This window comes from Thunnus thynnus, chromosome 22 (assembly GCF_963924715.1).
Source record: "Thunnus thynnus chromosome 22, fThuThy2.1, whole genome shotgun sequence".
Taxonomy (NCBI): domain Eukaryota; kingdom Metazoa; phylum Chordata; class Actinopteri; order Scombriformes; family Scombridae; genus Thunnus; species Thunnus thynnus.
In genome coordinates, this window is record NC_089538.1 from 19,178,749 (window position 1) to 19,199,797 (window position 21,049).

At 40.1% G+C, this 21,049-nt stretch overlaps 1 protein-coding gene across 2 annotated transcripts in view; it reads right to left on the reverse strand.

Moving 5' to 3' along the window:
• Window positions 1–4,816: 4,816 nt before the first annotated feature.
• zgc:109889 (uncharacterized protein LOC553542 homolog) overlaps window positions 4,817–21,049 on the reverse strand; it is a 48,607-nt gene continuing 32,374 nt past the window's right edge. The window contains exons 4-11 of one of the 2 annotated variants that reach the window (XM_067579759.1): window positions 19,821–19,974; window positions 18,343–18,460; window positions 15,947–16,015; window positions 15,310–15,354; window positions 14,020–14,153; window positions 12,631–12,933; window positions 10,795–11,207; window positions 4,817–9,655 (exon numbers count right to left, since the gene is read on the reverse strand). In XM_067579759.1, the coding sequence (XP_067435860.1) occupies window positions 9,498–9,655; window positions 10,795–11,207; window positions 12,631–12,933; window positions 14,020–14,153; window positions 15,310–15,354; window positions 15,947–16,015; window positions 18,343–18,460; window positions 19,821–19,974 (1,394 nt within the window). In that variant the 3' untranslated portion in view covers window positions 4,817–9,497. The remainder of the gene's footprint in view (window positions 9,656–10,794; window positions 11,208–12,630; window positions 12,934–14,019; window positions 14,154–15,309; window positions 15,355–15,946; window positions 16,016–18,342; window positions 18,461–19,820; window positions 19,975–21,049) is intronic. The other variant, XM_067579760.1, reaches the window with a different exon arrangement.

Sequence of the window (21,049 nt, forward strand, 5' to 3'; positions counted from 1 at the left end):
ACAATTTGCAGAGAGGGGGGATTTAGTAAACATGACAGTGTGCTACAGGAATACACTACAGAGCTCTCAGAAGAAATTGCACTGCATCTTCCGTCCATCTGTTGCCTTGATGTTTTTCTTTAAAAATATTTTCGGTTGTTTAGCAACAGAAATGGTGCAACTGGTATAGTGCTCTCATCATCATCATGTAATCTTCCTAATGACTTGAAAAGCGTTTCCAAAAAGAACAAGGCAAAACAAAACAAAACATCTGTGGTGAGCCACTCCAGACTGATATCGAATCCTTTCCTTTGTGAGTAAGATAACTGGAAAAGCTTTTGAAGCAAGCTTTTAACCTCACATGGTTAGTTTGGCAACTTTCAGTGTTATCAACCCCACCACAGACTGAGAGTGTTCTCATTTACGTGCTGCACCACCAATTCAGGCAAAATCCTGGTCCAACATCAATTGGATCTTGGTGCTGCCTTTGACACTGCCCACAATACAAGACTAGACCAATGATTGGGGTGACCATCCGACGTATATGTGTGTAATGTATCTATCCAGGTGAACATGACGTGGAGTTCCCAAGGGCGCAATCCTTGGACCTCTTTCATTTAGCATTTCCTTCTGTCTCATAGGCCAAATTATGCAAAAAAAGAGCTCATAATTATGCAGATGACACCTTGCTCTTTCACCAAGAGACACTCATTGCTAATCTTGATACACTGTCTCTTTGAAAAACCAAAAATCAGGCCTGAAATCATCCAAATTGAGTCAACCTTTAGCGAACGTCTCAGACTTACCCTTTGCGATCTGAGTTGAGCTTCATAAATGTAGATGCCCGGTCCCTCGTGAGCAGTCACATACACTGTAAATGTCAGCCCGTGCAGTAAATGTTGCCCCTGCGTCCGTCTCTCGCCTTCACCTCTGGTAACAGCATATCGAGATAACGCTTTAGCAACATATTCTCCATCATCTCCTCTTTAGTACAAGTGTCATACTGGACCCACTTATAGTAGCGAAAATAAGTCCTTGAGACAGGTATACACCTCTTGGGGGGACTCTTCAGCAGCGGATCTGCGATGGTATCTCTATTAAACTCATATTTTCTCAGCACAGCAGTCTTCAGCAGGTCATGGCCCTTCGTATTTGCTTGGTTCATGGCAAGAAAAGCATTTCTGCCCTTTCCTGTCAACACGGGAATTAGATGGACAGCCAGATCTTGTCAAGAACTGTGTAAACCTGTCAGTGTTTTAAAGACACTTCCAATATGTTCAGAGTGTTTTGGATGGACCCAGAAAAGCAAGTAGAATGTCTAGTAGCTATTTCTAACATTGTTTTAGGGTGTATTTTTACTTTAAATATATATTTTGGATGAAATAACCTTCAGTTAAGGGCCCATTGTGTGATATAATGTTCACTGTTTACTGTCAAGGACGTTTCAGGTCTCTACAGATGCAGCTAATGGTTGCATAAAAGGTTGGAAATTTGCCAAATACTGTATTTTAGTGTGCTTTGGTAAAATGTATTCATTCATGCAAAGGAAAGGATTTAAACATTGCACTTAAATACTTTATGCATGAGTCATCCTTTACAACGTCAGATAAATCCAGTGAATCCTGGAGCCTTTTATTCCAAAATTAGATCCTGACTAAAATTAGGCTCTAGCAGGAAAGAAAGGATGAAAGAAATGTTTTGGACTCCCAACACCCACCGCATTTAACATTTATAAAACTAAAAACACTGACTAACACACTTTAAGTAGCAGATATTCTCTCACCATGATATGTGTGTCTGTGGTGCCTTCTGTATTTTCCACTGACCTCTCTCTCTCTCTCTGCTGTGTCACCATCTGTGTCCCGAAATGACTCCTCTCTCCCAAACAGCACCCAATCGCTTCCTCCTCCACCCTGCCAAGGCCCAAAACAGCACGGAGCTGGAACGAATCATGTTGACACCAGTGGGTGTGTCACAACGCTGGGAAGATGGAGTGATGATAGCTGGATTTACGTCATCATCATGGAATGACAGTGCTGATTAAATGTTACCATTTTAAGTGAAGTTGTTGTAAATGAGACGGACTGACATGTTTTCCTGTAAGGAAATCCAATTATACACATAATCTAATGAGCATTGATACATGATTATGCTGAAGAGAGGAACCGATTCTTTTTTTTTTATAAGGAAGTGATCTCATCGTCTCTGTTGGTAAATGACAAATTAGTGTCTAGGTATGAAGTCTCTTGCTACTTTTTAAAAAAAAACCTTGACATAAAACTCGTCATTTGTTACACTTGTCAATAGTTTTTTATTATTGAACAGAAGAAAAAAAGGTGTTTGGGGAAATATTGGAAATATAAATGTTTCCTCTCAGTTGCTAAAGGGCGTGTCAGTGTCTGCGTTTGATTGACAGCTGTTGGCAGGCTGATCTTCTCACCAGGCTGCTGTCTGGCTATGATAGAACTGTGACTTTACTGTTTTCTGAAAATACAGTTTAAAATAAAGCGATTTGATTGGCTTTGTGGGAACAAGTTCTAATGGTATTCAGACAAATTAATGCAAAGACAGAAGATGCCACCACGAAACCAAAAAATACGAAAGATACTGTAGAAGCGAAGAAACGTGATAGCGTGTGGAATTATACCAAACAATACACGGAGCACTTCAGGTTAAATTAACAGCTGCATAACCAGAAAAGTTAGATAAGGAGTTGTTTGTACCAACTAATACACGGAGCACTTCATCTTAAATAAACAGCTGGGTAACCAGAAGAGATAGATAAGGAGTTGTTTTCAAAAGGTCCGGTTACCATTTTTTGGAGAAGCAAATTCTCTTGTTGCCAGGTCACTTTGACTTATGCCAATCATTTACACACCCAAAAAATGTCAGGCCACCAGACAATCAGGAGACATCTGGGAATAGTCTTTGCACACAGCGTGCAAAGACGAAATTAAGAAATGTCCTACTCTCATTGGTCAAAATCCAAGTGATCACTGACTCATGAAAGTGCCAAAAGTCACGTCTGCTTTGGTATAAATAGGGGTTGGATGTGAGTAGAAGGGCGGCTGCATTGGTGATTTTCTGAGTTTTGTATGTTTGTGTGTAATGAAATAAACTCCCGTTGGTTGTCTGCTCATCTCTCTGGTCTCAGCATTTGGTGTGAACATCTTAATATAGCCTGATGTGAAACCCCTATAATACATTTCTCGCTTTTGGTTTCTGTTTTTTTTTATCTCAACATGTGATTTACGGAGCAGATACAGTATGTACGCTGTAGCAGAAATAAACATACAATTTAATTTCAGTTGGACTTTACTGTAATATTTGTAAATTGCTTGCATTTTATCAACCTAATTGGGCTTTGGTGCCTTATACAGAAGAGATCAATATTTCATTTGAGCAAAAAGGGAAATCAATGGGGTAGTGATGATGATGGGTTACTTTACTGTATTGCATTGTTTTCTTCAAGATGATTCTAAAGATCCCCTCCAGACATGTTGTAAGGTATATATGAAATACTCTACTTTGAATAATAATTTATCTCTAATATGGTTTTTCCACAAAAAAAAGTTCAGTTACCTTGTTAATTTTTACTTATCTACTCCGTCTCCCTCATTAAAAATCCCAGAATCTATGAACATCTAAATATTGTTCATTTCAGAAGTTTAACTGCTGGACACAAGATGTCTCCTACTTCACTGTAAAGTCCATTCTCAGTGTTTGTGCACTGGAGTTCGACTGGCTCCAAACTAGTTGTGATGTCACAAACCATGCTTGTATGTAGACGCCTTAAAAAAAGATTTTGGGTGCACACATTCAGTAGATGAATGTGAAAACAGCCTTCTGGTGTCAAAGTCTGCATATACATCATTCAACACAGTGAAGCTAAAACATCCAACTGAAGGAACAAGAAACAAAACACATCTTTGAGTGGAGGGGGACTTTAAGTATTTCTCAATAATATGAAACTAGAAGTGTTAAACACCCAAAAACCCAGGACTGAATTGACCCAGATTTGATCAGATTTGACTGAAAGTGGTCTGCTAACACAAGCAAGTATCATCAGATTTTGATTCAAATGTTCAAATATTCTGACTGGTGCTCAGAAGATACAGACAAAAACACAAACACAGAAATCTGTCATGTAAAATAACCACAATGGTTCCAACTTTGGCTGAAAATAGTGTTCATGTATCACTCATAGTAGCTGCTGTGTAATACAGAAGGAGCTGATTGTGAAAATATGTTTTCAGGGCCTTTAAAGCTTGCCAGTGACAGCTTTGAGAAGAAATGCAGTATGTTCAGGATTTGCAAAGAAATACATCTTTATGTATATGTGTTTTAGCATTAAGCAAAATAAACATGCAACTGATGCTCTTGGCGTCATTTCACATGAGCCTCTGAAGCTTTTTGAGGTGGCAGCGCTACAGAAGGATAACACATTATAATAAAAAAAAATATTAATATTGTATATATTTAACAGTTCAGCATCAATGGTGTATATTGGTGGGTGTATTGGAACAATTATTCACCTATATTGGTGGGAAAGGAATAGTGAATTAAGTTGATAACATGGTTATTTATCATGGTTAAAACATGGACGATTGGATGGGATAATCATGGCTGGATGTACTCCAGGTTTTATGTTGCTGTCACTGATGTATTATGTAAGCTTATGTGGGTTTTTTGTATTTGTTATGTTTTACCTGGTTGCCAATTGCCCCTTGGGGACAATAAAGTTCAAGTTGAAGACGATGATAAAGAAAAAAACCAATCAATTCATGACTAATACAGACAGCACACTGTAGATGTAAAGAAATGACAGGATATACACTTTTGTTCACCATTTATTGTCTATAGTTACATGCATACTTGCTTACAGTTGGTTTTTAGTGTGCAATACACAGTTTTATTTTGTTTCATTGTCTAGGTTATATTACCCCAAATGTATTTTACTTTACAGGCTTCCTTACCAAAAGTCTATACAACATGACTCATTTCTCACATTTTTCAACACATAATAAAGTATTCATACAAGCCAGTAGCCATAGATACACAAGGTATGGTTGATTTGAAATCTCGACCTTTGGTGCTGAGATTATATAAGACTTTGTCTCCCAAAGTTTGGGGATTGTGGGTAAGCATTTTGATTATAGTAATTTCGACAGGACCAGTGTTTTACCAGCAAATCCAACAAGACAGAAAGAGTCGGGTTTTTACAGTCACAGCTTTTACATTCTAGGACTCCGAAAAGGTCATGAAGTTGTTTGGATTCAAAAACTACTGGGCGCATTTCAGGACTGAGTATATCTATGGCTCTTGCATAACAACAAAACCATAAGATTTTAAATCAGAATCAGTCAATCAGACCTGGGTCACGTTTTCTAGTGAAATCTGACCCAGGTCTATGACAAATCCACATTGTAGCTTTTTCATATGTGCTTTTTTTTTTTTTTTTGCTTCAATAATATGTTCACAAATGCAGGTCGTGCCACAGTCCCTTAAATTCTGTATCAAACAATCAGGGAGGATGATCAAGAACCAATCAAATCCTTTACCCGGTTGTAACAGAGAGCAGCTATCGAGTGAGCCGTTTCCTCCACTCTAGTGTGGTATTTACATACAAATAATGAAATAACTACTTTTGAGCTCTATCCCTTTCAAAATCTTGGGTTTTTTTGTTTTTTTTTAAATAAAAACCATTAGCGTAAAAGCCCCGGGTGTTGTTGAATCTCTGCAACAACTATACAGTCTCAAATTCATGACAAACACCTGCTCTTCTTAGTTTAGTTGTTTAAGTGACTTGCAGGTCAAAACACATCCAGGTGTCTTCGCTAAAATTTGGCTATACTTGCTTAAAAATGATTTGATTGATACTTTGATATTTAGACATAGATACATTACATGTAACTTGTTTCACAAGCATTTTAATGTCTACATTCTCATTTGAACTAAACACTGAAATGTAGTCCGTTTCTTCTTCTTCTTCTTCTTAATATTCACTTTACAATGGATGAAAACATGGATAATGTCAATCTCAGTTTAATATATCTTGTAGAACAGTGGTGCTTAATCTTTTAGTGGGATAGGAAATGTATAAATGCAGCACTAAAATGCCGTTTGAATCCTGCTTTGGCTCGAGAGTAGATTAAAAACCAAAAAAAAAAAAAAGAAATCAACCTTTAACCTGTTTCTCTGACACAAGCTCAACAGTTTTATCTGGTTCTGTACCTCAACCCCTGGCCTCGAAAGTAGAAAATCCTAAAGTAAATCAAAGTGAACAACTCACTGCAGCACATTTTAAAAAGAAAACCACATTATAAAAACACTACAGTCCAATCAGCTCATACTGAGGATTAGCCAAACCTATACTGAAAAGAGATAGATAATATATTGTATATTACTGTTGCAAGTCTCTTACACTTATGTATTTATAGTCCAGGGGCTGCGTTCACAAAGCCTCCACAGACAGCAGTGCTGATCCAGGGTCGCTAAGAGCGAGAAAAGGTCATATATACATATATATATATATATATATATGTAGGAGTGGACGTGACCTTTGACCCTGGCTCAGGATGACAAGCTTTGTGAGAGCGGCTCTGGTGTGGTTAAGTGTGGAAGCGTTTATATACGACCAATACCACAGCACACAGTCACTGGCTGAAATGTTAGGCTTCAAGTTATGAATGACTAGAAAAGACCAAAAAAAGAAAAAAAAACTAAAACATACCAAAATAATGGCATAAGCTCGCTTGCTTGATTCTTCAATGCTGTAATATGGAGGCTGTATGATGAGTAATTACTCTGACAAGGCTGATGGCGCTTGTAAACCTGGGTGGGTGGTGTCACAGTTTCAGCTTTCAGTATATCACAACGGATCAATTAAAGATATGAATTCACGCTCTACACTGACTTTATGGGAGTTTTCCCCTCCTGCTTACTGTCCTCAGTTTGTTACAACACAACTGACATCACATTTATCTCTGTGGATACTTTTGTCTGGTGTACTTGCAAAAGCATGAACAGACAAAAGCTGTATAGTAAACAAAACGTACAAAATTGAAAACACACGATTGTAACCGGCTATCACAAACAAACAGACTGACGAGATATGAAAAAAAAGGTAAACAACTCAATCATTGTTAAAATTTTGTTTACACCAGTAATGATTGGCAAAAAAAGCAGAAAAACAGGCCTGTATTCTGAATTTTGATCATTTCAGAAACACAAACGTACCAAAAAAATACAGATTGGGCCTTTAAGAAAGAGCAAATATCCAGAATATGAAGATTTTCAGCAAACCAAACTTTGGCATTGGTTTTTATTCTATGGCTTGTAAATGAATTTCTTAAAACAGAATCTTAATTATCATTTTAAAAGAAAATCCATCGCAAATCAAAATTGCTACAAGCTAATTTAGCTACATCGCTCACCTTCTGTTTTAGCAACAAATCATGCTAGAGATCTACCGACAGGACGACCTCCAGTTTTAAATATATTCAAAGAACCTCAAACTTCAGTCTCTACCTTTTCACAATAACCAGCAGGTTCAGATATGTGACATTAAAATTAAGCTAAGTAACAACACAATTCGCGCCAGCTACAGTTAGCTAACATGCTACACATTAAACTGTTAGCATGCACACCAGCCAGAATTCATTACACAGAGTTCATTTTGGGCTTGACTCTATCGTTGCATGTTGGTTCAAGGAAACTTCGGTATCTTTCAATCTGGATCCTGTTTTCCCATCTTTTTGTGTCTAAGTGACTAATGGGGACAACGGTTTTCGAAATTGGTCCAGTATTGAGCGAGAGCGCTTCAGCTAGCAGCTGCAAAATGGGCTGTAATGTAACCTAACGGGGCAATAGAGCTCTGTCAATGTACGTCCACTAAAAGTGCTTGTTTTTGCTACTAACAGGCTCAGATTGTTATTATAAGTATCTGACAACATTATGGAAAGAACCATACAGAGAAATAAAATGTTTTTCTTTACCTTTCACTTGATCCGGTCTGTTTGTTAGTGTCCAACCAAGTCTCGCTCAAGGAGAAGTCTCATTCTGAAATCTTGCGAGAGTTGAGTTGTTGTCGAATCAGCTAAATATTCAGCCATGACAGAGTTGGAGAGAAGAGTGCTGGAAGAAGTTTGTTGTAGAAAAAAATTCACGTCAGGTCAAGTCACAGCTAAATAGTTTGAAAATCTTTTGGGTAACACTAAACTACACTTCCTGTACTCCAACATGACAAACTTCTTCTGGCACTCTTCACTCCAACTCTGTCATGGCTGAATATTTAGCTAATTTTGACAACAACCCAACTCTCGCGAGATTTCAGAATGAGACTTCTACTTGAGCGAGACTTGTTTAGACACAATAACAAACAGACCAGATCAAGCGAAGGGTAAAGAAAAACATTATATTTTTTTGTATGGTTCTTTCCATAATGTTGTCAGACACTTATAATAACAATCTGAACCTGTTAGTAGCAAAAACAAGCACTTTTAGTGGACGTACATTGACGGAGCGCTATTGCCCCATCAGATTACACTGCAGCCTGTTTAGCGGCTGCCAACTGAAGCGCTCTTGCTCAATACTGGACCAGTTTCAAAAACTGTTGTCCCCATTAGTCACTAAGACACAAAAAGATGGGAAAACAGGGTCCAGGTTGAAAAATACTGAAGTTTCCCTTTAAGGTGACCAATGGGTAAAACTCCCAAAAGCTAAGTGCAGTTTTTCAAGGTTAGGTGCACTTGTTTCTTAAACAGGCACAACCCAACAGAGCGGAGTAATCCTCTGTGGAACTATTGTTTTCCCTGATTTTCCTGACTTGTTTTCATAAATTCTTTCTCACCATTTGGCAGATAAGTTAAGATTGCACTATAATTAGTTTTTTTTTTTCTTGTGCTATACCATGTGCTTTGTAAACACATTACCCCGTACTCACTAGGGGCACACCTACCTACAGTTTGAGAGCCTGATATATCGCTCGCAAATACCACTCAACGATGTAGGGAGGGAGGAGTTGGCGCGTTTGTTTTCCCCCACCGCTGAATGTTAAAAATGTGCGGACGGGGGCGGCAGGGTGTTGAAATAGTGTGAATGTGAGCATGTGTGTGTGTGTGTGTGCGTCTGTCGTGGCAAACACCCCGGGTGGTTAGACACACACACACACACACACACACACACACATCTCTAGGGTTTCAAGAATAGGCGTCGTCAGGGGCAACCAAGCAAGCTAAAATTACCGACCTGTTGCTGTAGAAGTGCTCGATGTTCAGAGAGGCTGCAACAGGGGGATCTGTAGTACGTGAATGTATGATTTTTTTTGAATTTCATTGATTGTTTTTTTTTGTTAAAATGTTAATGATGAATATTAAAACTAACCAAACCCCTTCATTTCCACCTCAATGTCACAATGTTTCTCCCCCCTCGCACCTTCCCCTCCGTCATCATCATCACCACCCACCGAGCCCCCCCCCCGTCTTTATCTCACTCTTTTTTTTTATAAACATTTTTTTTTAGTCAGACCACTCGTTCTCGTCGAGCTCGGAGTCGTCGTCCGACTCGCTGTACTCCACGGCGATACGGCGCGACAGGATAGTGGCCACGTCATTGCCGACGGGCTCCCTCTTCGCCTCCTGCTCCCTCTGCTCCTGCACCTTCCTCAGCTGGATACCTGTTGCGAAGGAAGGGAGAAGAGGAGGGGGGGGGGGAGAAGGAAGGAGTGAGCATGAGTAGGATGACAGCTCAGGTAAGTAAGTGTGGTTTTAACAACGCGTCTGCTTACTGTCAAGATAATTTATCAGTTTTTCCAAAAGCTTCATTATAATATAAACCCCTATTTATAGCTCTTTTCAGACATGGATTACATAACACTACCGGCATCATCTATCATTCAGACATTGCAGGACATTTAAGGAAAGAGTCACAATGATTGTGCAGTATTTGCCACACAGTGTGAAAGAAGGAGCTGTGGCCACATTAAAATATGAAGGAAGAGTTCTTTGTTCTCTCACAGGCTGCATCAGTGTCGTATTTTGTCATTGAGGCCTTAATTAACAGCAATCATGAGCGTGAGAGATACTCATTCCCCCCCCTCTATTCTACCAGTGAATCATAAGTAATAAGTTTAATGACCGTTTGAAGTTATTACATCACACAAAATCTGTTGCCCATTTTATAATATGTGACAGCGCACCAGCATAGAATGACAAGACATATTCATTCATTCATTCATGCAGCAGGTTTGAATGAAAACTGATAATATAAGGAAGGAGAAAGCTGGTCTGATTATTACTTTTGAGACTTGTAGTCAGTGTAGAAGTCATCTCAGGGCACTTTTCTAGACCGTACTCTTTAATTTACAGAGACCCAACATTCCTTCATGAGTAAGCACTTGGCAGCAGCGGCAAGGGAAAAACTCCCCTTTAATGGGAAGAAACCTCGAGCAGAACTGGGCTCTAGGTGGGCGGCCATCTGCCTTTGTGGTTTATTAAAGCAATTTTATTCTTTTTTTGTGTATTAGAATTATAATTAAGTGGTACATTTATTGCAGTGTTCTTAATAAGGCGAACAAGACGACGAGCTAATCTCTTTCTGTGCATATTTAACCTTATGATGCTGCAGCCTTTATATTAATCTTGCAGAATTCAATTCATTCTGTGCTGTTTGGGTGCTTCTTCAGACGTGAGACCAACATAACATCCATGTAACAAGCTGCATGACTGACAGGGGCTACAAACTAATATATAGACCAAAGTAAGGCAGGTAGTTTAGTATTTTATTATTTTAAAGTGGAAAAAACATCATATTTACCTCTACGTATGGCAGCCAGCAGGTCGGAGCGGGCATCGCTCATCGGGATCATCCCCAGCATGGTGGACTTCCTCGCCTGGGGCTGGGCGTCCGCAGCCGCCTGGCCGACAGCAGCGTGCGGCGGAGACGGGTGTGCCGGGTGACCCACGGAGCCTCCAGGCGGAGGAGGTGGGGGGGCGGCCGGGGGCGCGCCCGAAGGGGGGTGGGAAGGAGAGGGCACGTAGTTGGCCGGGGGAGGAGGAGGGGAGGGGGAGTAGGGACGGGAGAGGGCGGAGGAGGTCGGGGGGACAGCGGAGGCGGCGCCGGAGGGTGGGGCTGTGGTGGAGTCGAAGGCGGTCTGGGCGGAGGGGATGGTAGGGGGAGGAGGGGGAGGGGCAGGGGGGATATAGTACTCTGGGATGGTGGAGGGCTGGCTGCTGGTGCAGGAGAAGGAGAGAAAAGAAGAACTTTGATTTAGAATTAAAGTGAATATGGGAGGTCAACAAGCCGTAATAACTGTGGTCCTTTAGCATGGTATGCTAACCTAAAAGTCCAAAACAAATCTTTAAATCTTTAAAAGAAAAGTTTGCTAAAGAGCAAACATAATTGCGATACAAAAGCGATATCTACCATCCTTTAAATAAATAGTTTGAGATGCTCCCTTTAAAGAAATAGTTTTGCTAACTTTTGACATTTTGCTAAGTATGCTAGCTTAAAAATCATCCGCCTACCAGCAACTCTAAAGCTCATTAATTAACACAATGTCTCATTTTTAAATATGTACAAAAACCAAATGGTCAAAACAACAAATTGTGGCCTTAGAGGTGCTGGTAGGTGGACTTTTTAACTTTCAGACAGAGCCAGGCTAGCTGTTCCCCCTTGTTTCCAGTTTGTATGCTAAGCTAAGCAAAGCATCTCCTGCGTATAGCTTTATATTTAATGGATCAGAATAGTATCTCATTTAGCTCTCGGAATGAATAAGCGAATAAGTATATTTCCCAAAATGTTCAACTATTCCTTAAAGGTCAGATGTATAGATTTCACAGGGCAGGAGGAAGCATTAGCAGTAAAATTACTTTACACTCCAGCTTTGTATCAGCAATGTAGCACTGCAAGGCAGCTGCTGTCTTATTGATTTTTCTGCTTGTGATTCATTGCTTTTACTCTTTTCAGTTTTTCTTTACTAATTGCTATTATTATTTTACTACTGTGTATAACTATATTTCTCATAGATTTCTTTTATTCTGTTCACTGTTTGAACCGTTAAGCCTGTTTTGATGTATCTGTAGTTAATAGTAGAGGGAAAATGTGTGTCTAAAATCATTGATTTGTATAGATCTCTAGGAAAAGTCATGGAGACACATTTTCAAAAGGAGAGAATTTCATTTTAACATTCAAAGCAGCAGTTGGTTGACATTAGCTAAGCCTTTATGGTTTAAATATCATGTTTGACATTTCAGTCATTGAGCCAGAGCTTCTTAGGGAGCAAGACGGGGGTTCAGTATCTTAAGATCTCTTCAGACAACATGATAACTGGGATTATTCCAAATCAGACAGACGATCAGCTTCGATCAGTCTGCAGACAGGACATGCTGCAGACTAATACAAACTAAACTGCAATTCTGAGATGGTAATGGAAAGCTGAAATCTTTACTGTTTTTTATTCAGTTTTAAATTAAAACTCAGCCATCAGTACATCAAAACACCAGTAGCTCTTTTGCTCATCCAATGGCAAACAGGGATGCACATTTTTAGTCAAACAAATAGTAGAAAATAAAATACAAACACCACCAAAATTAAACAAATATATAAATTAATACATTAAAATAAAACCTGGTCTACAATGACCAAACCTACCCGTGCCCGGCCCGGTAGTCCTTAACCGACTGCTGCCTCGGTCCGTTAACCGTTGGATCTCCGCCAGCCTGGACTCCGTGTCCTGATGGGGTCCTGCCCAGGGAGGCTGCATGTCGCCCCGCTGCTGCGGCCCCTGCAGCACCCGGAGGCTGGGTAGCTGGCCTGATGCCCCGGTCCAGCGACTGTGTCTGGGCTGCCGCGCTGAGGATGTCCCTGGCGTGGTGGTCGGTAGGTTGGGCTGCGCTGGGAGCCTGGGTGGAGGGGTGGTTGGGGCTGGCTGGGTAGGAGTCAGACGCCATTGACCTGATGGAGGGAATGTGAGTGGGCGGTCAGTTGAAAGGCGTGCAGATAAAGAAGGTTTACAGATAGTGGAGATCAAATACAAAACAAGGAAAAAGACACAAAATCCTGCAGTGAATCCTGGATTCTCACAGTTTTGGGCATTAAAATGGCAAAATGTAGACAAAAAAATTGGCAGAACGACAACAAAGCTGCAAAATAATGACAGAACAAATATAACTTATCCATAACTGGGTTTATATTTACTCTCCTCCACTGCAGTATATCCTGGTTTTGTATTCTCTGCTGCAGTGATCCATCTCATCTTTTCTTACAGAGGTGTGGATGTGCAACTGTAAATGTATTATATTGTATAATATACAATATAATAATATCTTGTGCTCTGTATTGCCTTCTCCAGAAGAGGGCAGCATAGACCACAAACTGAAGACATCTACTGCTTAAGGCTCTATATCAGTTTACAGGTTTGTTGATGGATGTGTTTAATTGTGACTGAGTGGTTATGTATACATGCATCCAAGCAGTATGTGCACAAATCATACTACAGTATAGAGTAATTCTACTATTTATAGTCTTATTAAGACTAAGGAGAAAATACTGAAAGTCTGATTTAAGTTTCATCCTAATGCAGAAAACCTCACTGTTAAACGCTAATAATCTGACCCATGAGTGTGTGTTTGTCTCCTTGAGTAGGTGTATTCCCAGTGAACCACTTTTGTCACATCTGGTTATCTCTAGGAGACAACTAACATATAAACACAGATGTGTTTGTTGTGAGGCTAGACTGTAACAAGGCAACAGGACCTTAGAGGAAAATCTCAGTCATGTAGGAGCAGATAGTGTCCTTGTATAACTCATGTCGTGGGGACATAAATCTGCTTACAGAGTGACATTATGGGGACACTGAAGTCCCCATTGTGTAAATCCTTAAATTCTAGGGTGAGGACTCGGTTAAAGGTTAAGATAAGGGTTAGGGTTTGACAGGTAGGTGTTATAGTTAGTGTAAGTCTCCAGGAAATGAATATAAATCAATGTCATGTGCTCTGAAGTGTTAGAAACACAACTATGTATGTGTGTGTGTGTGTGTACCTGCTGTCAGGGGACAGAGAGCCTTCTGAAGACATGCCGTGGTACGGCGAGGGGGTGAGCCTGGCGTCTGGTCTGAACTCTTTGTCGTAGGCCAGGACGTTCCACTCCTGACGCCGGTTACGAGCCTTACGCACCTTCAGGGTAAAACAGGCAGACATTTTTCTTCACTGAAGTGATAAATACTGTGACAACACCTGTGTCTGCAATTTTCTACATCATGTCTCTTACCTGGATTACATGACTTTAACATTTAACTGTTCTGGTCTGGAGAATTAGCACAGCTTTACCTCCCTAACAGCCCAGTAAGGACAGCGTTAATAGCCTCTATTCTTACATAAGTGAATGATACTTTTACTGAATATGGTTCTGGAGTGATAAAGAGTTCTCCATACTGGCAATGATCCTCTTAAAAAGTTCACTAAGTCTTGGGAACCTTTGCTATTCACTCAATACTGTCATACACATCGGTGACGCTGTGATGTGTACATGCACGTCTAAATGAACAAACCACAAACTTTGCTCAGCCAAAAACTGGTGACAGTATAATTTTAGCTCAGGCGAATTTTAGACTTAAAATGGATATCAAAGACTGTTGTTATTATATAAAACATTTGTTATCAATTCAAACTGCTTTTCACAAACACTGAACAGCAAATTGAAGCCAGACACCAAAGCGCAGACGGCAAGAAAGCAGAGCTCCACAGCTTTGGAGTTGGGATACCAAATTAGGTTTTTATATATATTATTTAGGGTCATTTTATGCTTTTTATTATAGTAACAGTAGAGAGATGACAAGAAACTGAGAGAGATGGATTATGTGGCATGCGTCTTAACCAGTAGGCTACCGGGACGTGCCATGTATTGATGTTTTTTAATATATTGCATTAAATAAAGCTAAATTAGATATGTTTACAATATATTAGCATTGCTATTAAATCCTCTTACAGGACCCTGCCAGACAACCTTTTTAACTGGCAAAATCGTTTTAGGGGTCCTAAATGCATCAGTCATACATATTTTATGACCTAAAAGTCGTGTTATGGGGCCACAAATGGTTGTAAAACACAGGATATTACACTATATGGCCAAAATAACAGACACTGTCTACATATTTGTGCATCAGACGCCAACATCACTAATGATCTAATTCCCTGGAACAAAACTAAACATTCACTATGTTGAGTGATAGTAACTCTGGCACGGCTGGTTTACATTTAAAAAGTGTTGGGACGACATTATCACACGTTTAAATTAAATAGTGATCATATATTTGTGTAAATCCGTACTGACCTTCTTCACCTCTCTGCCGGGGTCCTCGACCTGCCTCTGCTGCTCCTGGAAGAGAAACAAAGACAGACAGATAGACAGATAGACAGAGGAGCGGAGAGAAACTTCAGTCATTGATTATTGATTTCTTTGGTGCAAAGGGAAAGAACAGGACCCCATCACCAGCTCCTTCACCATGGGGCAAACTCACACCGAACCAATGACACACACACACACACACACACACACAATAGTCTACTCATCACATACACCAGTAAAACGATGGACAAGAGAACCAAAACGTTTAGGAACACAGGAACCAAACCAAACACAGACGGTTAGAGGGAGGGTGAGGTGGCAAGCGAACGTAACGTGAAACACACGGACACAAACAGGAGGGAGTGTGTGTGTGTGTGTGTATGTGTGTGTGTCTTTTAACAGTGTTGAAATACAACCATTGATTTGTTGAATATTTGTGTTTTTCTATCAATTTGTCTGCTTACCTGCGTTCATACATCCTCTATGACAGGTGAGTGTGTAATATGTGTGTGTGTGTGTGTGTGTGTGTTAGTGGGATGTGGAGAGGTATAGTGGGAGGCGGGGGGGAAGGGGAGGGAGGGGGGGCAGGAGAGGGCAGGTTAGGGGGTCGGGGTTGTCTTACAGAGATGGACAGGGGGCTCCTGGGTGGGGCCTGTCTGGAGTGGGGCCTGTCAGGGTGGGCCGGACAGCCCTATGGAAACATGGGAGAAAGACAAGCTGGTGCGTTAGACTGAGCAGAGGAGGAGGAGGAGGAGGAGGAAGGGTGGGGTGTGTGTGTCTTGGAAGGCCAGGTGACTCTATTTGATAAATTAGAGAAAGGAATGAGGAAGAAGAGCAGGAGGAGGAGGAAAGAGTGGTAAAAAAAAGAGCTATCCTCCTGCAGCTGAGCTTCCTCAAGGATTCGAAACCTGTCAATTTTTCAAGGAGTGAAAACTGGTTTTGTTTCTTTAAAAGGATATTTCAAGGTTGAAGGGAGGGAACAGAAAAAATGTGAGCAGCATTAAAATGAACAGAAATATTAACAAAGTGCAGCAAACACATACAGCAGCAGTGGGTCAGGGGTTTGAGAAGTGTTTTGTCGAGCCAGCTGAAGGAGTTAAGTGTAGCATTTTGAAGTTATTTTGCACCAGAGGGGAATATCACTGAAATCCCAATATGAAGTGATATAAGTGAACATTTAGGGGATGTTCAAAAGAGCCTCATACAGAATTAACTGCAAAAGACAAAACTGTTAAAAGCTCTTACCCCCTTGGATTGAATAAATACCCAAGGCTAGCTTCTGATCAACTATTCCTACCAAGCAGCAACAACCACGGCTTGAGGCTGAAGCCAATGTGGAAGTATCTTCAAGTGCAATACCACCGATGGCCACTAGATGCTGACTGCAGCTGACTCCCATTCAAAAAGCATCAACTTCTTTCTAGAAATACCAAGTAAATCATATTTTTCAATGAGTCATTATGGTCTCAATCACAAAATTTGGGCCTCTAATAAGTGTAGGATTAATAAGATTTGAAGACTTATAATAGCTTTGATGTCCGTCTTGTGGGCGTTGATCGACAGCTGTGATTGACAGTTGGCTCACCTGCTGCTCCTGGACTCGCACTGAGTCGGACTATTGTCGTAATATTTAAGGTTAATGTTACTTAGTTATGCTACCTGCTCTGTTAGCACAATTTAGCTGAAGTAGTTATCATTAGCTCAAGTGCGCCACTTGGTGTTCCCAATAAGCTAGCATTAGCTTCGGTTCGAGGTAGCAGGGCATGTGTCCAGAGTGTGAAAGGCAACACCCTACACTCTTTATTGGGAAAAGTTTGTGCCGACCATAAGAAGCAACTCTGGGCTTCAAAGCGGCTCCAATGCAAACCAATGGGTAATGTTACACCTCGCTAAATCCATCTTTATATACCCCTTGGATTCCACTGAATTCACTGTGTACTATCATGCTATATAAGCTAGGCAAACAATAACACAAACCGATGATAACTCTTTGATAGAAAAATCTGTACATTGTGTAATCTGTACATTGTGTACCATGTATGGTTATATATATTAGACTGCAGGTTTCGAGGGTAACAGCAGGACAAAGTCATATGGATATCATGTGGAAGGGAGAGCTCTGTAAAGCTTTGTCTAGGTCTGGTAGGAATCTGTAAACAGCTTAAGGTGCCTCCCAAGGCCACCAGTGAATTTCTTTCCTTCTTCAGAATTCTCCACGGAGAGTTCGCAGAGTCTCCATAACACGTGTGTTGTTTGAATTAAAGAGACGCTTGACTTCAACCAACCTCAGTCTATTGATAATTTATCTATCACTCTTATAGTAATAACTGGGATAACTTGGATACTTTCTACAGGCAGATCTGTTGCTGTACTGTAATACCTGTGCTATTGCAGTATATAGGAGCTATACCTTTGTATAAATATAAATAAAACTATTAATAGCTGTTCTGGAGCTTTCGATCATGTCACATTTTCATCCTTAGCAGATGAAGTTTGCCCAGTTGCCATGGAAGCTAGACATCCAAATGTCCATTTTTCAGGGCATTTTAAGGCCTTCTCGTCCATGTTGGCTTAAAGGTTGAGATTGATCAGTTTTATGAATATGTTTGCATAAAGGTTCATGGTTCGTTTTATTGACGTGAATATGACTCAACACATAAATTGTTTAAAAGTTTTACTCCCCTTCGGCCATTACTTTGTCTCCGGATAATGATCCTGCCCAACTGCTGCTGTATCAATAACCAATTACACAGCGAAGCAAAGCTAAATGGCGGGTACAGTAAGATATACAGGCTGAATGCAGGAAATGAAACGAATAACAGCATAAAAAAAAGACACAACTCGGCTGGAGAAAACTGATTAGCAAATTAAATCAGAAGATGATCTTTTTAAAAAAATTGCTCTTTTGCACCCTTGCAGACAAGCTCCGTCACACACATTCACCCCCCGAAGCATATGCCAAGCGCCCCCCCCGACAAATACACATACTGCACACTCCACCAGAACACACAACCATACCTTCTGCCGCCTCTTCTCCTTGCGTTTGTCCTCGGTGGCCTGCAGCATCTTCTCCTTCCACAGGTTGAAGAAGTAAGAGGGGTCAGTGTAGAACTTCAATGCGTCCTTCTTGTCATCCCTGCATGGACGAACAGAGGAGTGAGTGAAGAAGAAGAAAAGATAAACATGGAAAAGTTGGTTTGATTAGAAGCAGGGGGTTGCACCTCATCTTAGTGAATTACTGGTTACTTTTGTGGGGGCCACAACTGGGCTGGAGACAAACCAGACTCAGTGCTGACTCAGTATAAAGTCCCTCTTGACTCAAAAAGATGTTTTTATTATCAGTTGGATGTTTGAGCTTCACTGTGCAGAATGATTTATGTGCAAAGTTCGACACTAGAAGGTTGTTTTCACATTTATCTGCTGAATGGGGAAAGTTTCTCTGTGCTCAACCTACGTGTGACTGGGATTTGTGACATCACAGCTAATTTGGAGCCAATCGTGGTCCAGTATTCAACGTATATAAGTGTGATGTGGAAACCTGAAGCCTTCAACACTGAGAATTGACTTCACAAAGACGTAGGAGACATCTTGTGTTCAGCAGTTAAACATATGAAATGAAAAAATGTTTGCATATTCATAGATTTCTGAATTTTTAATGAGGGAGGAGGAGGAGGTGTCATTTTAAGGATTTTAACAAGATAATTTACATTTTGTGGAAAACACATATTGGATGCATCATTATTCAAAGAGTACACATCTTAAAACATCTTTAACATGAAGACTGAACTTTTTGTGGGAAAAAAATATATCAAACAGAGTATTTTTTACACATTTTAGAACGTGTCTGGATGGGATCATTAAAAACGTAAAATTAGTAATACCTCCACCAGATTCAGAATACTGTATTGTAGGTAATTAGCTTGCCATTATTTAAGAAAGAAGGACCTAAAATGTGAAAAAAGGTGAGAGTAGTTGTTACCCTTTCCTAACTATCCTCTAGTTACTGTACTATACTGTACAACTACTACTGTACTGTCAGTAAAAACACATCAATTTATCAAAGATTAAATTACTACTATAACTATTAACTTAATGGTTTGATGTTAAAATGGTAACTACTGTTAACTAGTTATGAGATATCTGCTTGGAAAGTAAGAAATACACTTTGATCTAAAATTTCCTGTAGTTAATCAATAAAAACATGCATTAGTGTGGAATTTTGAAACCATACTGCTTTTTCCAACAGTTTTCTCTTAATGTTTTTGCTAATGTGAATAATCACAGTAAACTACCTGCTGTTGCTGTTCTTTTCTACCAAAACCAACCCAGTAGCTCCCAATGTTAAGTTCAGGGCTGAGTTTCGTAAGAGGCAGCTAATTCAGTCAGCAGTTTGTCATATGACTTACTGTTGGTAAATGTTCCACCATTAAAAGTGCATTAAAGGTTAGTAGGATTTGTAACTTAGCAATATGAAACAGTCAGGCTGAATTACTGACCTGTAGGGGCTGAGGATGTTGAGAGGCGGAGGTTTGTCACAGCGATGGTACATCTCCACCACGGGGTTGGGGACGGAGGTCCTCGACACCACCTGCTGGTCCTGGATGGTACTGCTCTTGAAGGCCTTCCTCATGTTGATATCCTGCAGGGAGACTGGAGGAAGAAAGTGAGAAGTTGGAGGAAGTTTTAAACGAGGATTCATCACCGGAACATCATGTTCTGACAGTAAACAACTTGACAGGTAGAAGAAAAAATAGACCCAATTATTTGACTGTGTAACTTTTCAAGTGTCGCCTTTAGCAGCTGAAACCCGGAGGTGCGGCGCCGTCCTCTATTAATCAGTCAGGGTGCAGCTATTTAACTACAAGGTTTTACGCCACCAAAGTCAGCTTCAGTCTTGATTAAATAGTTCTTTATCTCGCCACCAAAAAAGGCAGGAGAAAAGATTTGATTCTGTGGATAGCGGCAGATAAAACTCGTGTCTCAATTTAGAGCAGCTCAAGAATCTCAATGTCACACATATGTCTGTGTGGGTTTGACCCTGAGATTTATGTGGTTTATGGATTTTGTTGAGAGGCATTCTGGGAATGTAGGAAACTGCTTACAGAGGCAGAAGTGCAACGGATGAAGCGCTATGAGGCGAATATGAAGTTTAACACTTAAGAACCTTTAAACAAAATGATTCCTGGAGCCTAACTCTCATCAGTGGATGTTTACTGTAACAAACTGTAGATACTTGGCTTAATTTAGAGCTTTTATTAAATTGTTTTAGTAATTTTTTAAGCAAAAATGCTAAACATTAGCTGGTTTCAGCTTCTGATTATGATTTTTTTTGTTAAACAACTGATTATCTTTGGGTTTTGGACTTTTGTTTGGACGAATTAAAACATATGAGGATGTCAACTTTGAAATTATAAGAAACATTATTAATTTTTCACTATTTTCTGACAAAACAACTAACTGAGAAAATCTCATTAGTTGCAGCCTGAGGCGGGTTGTTTCATTTCCATCATAATAAACGAAATCAAAAGTGCTGTAGATGACGGAAAAAATGAAATATTAATATCTGTCTCTACAATAATACATTCAACACATGCATACAGACTATATGACACAGCTTACATACTGTACGCACACACACACACACACATACACACATAGGAGGTGATAATAGGACAGCAGGGACAGATTAGTTTTAGAGCTTGTTGCATCAGATTAAAGGACCATT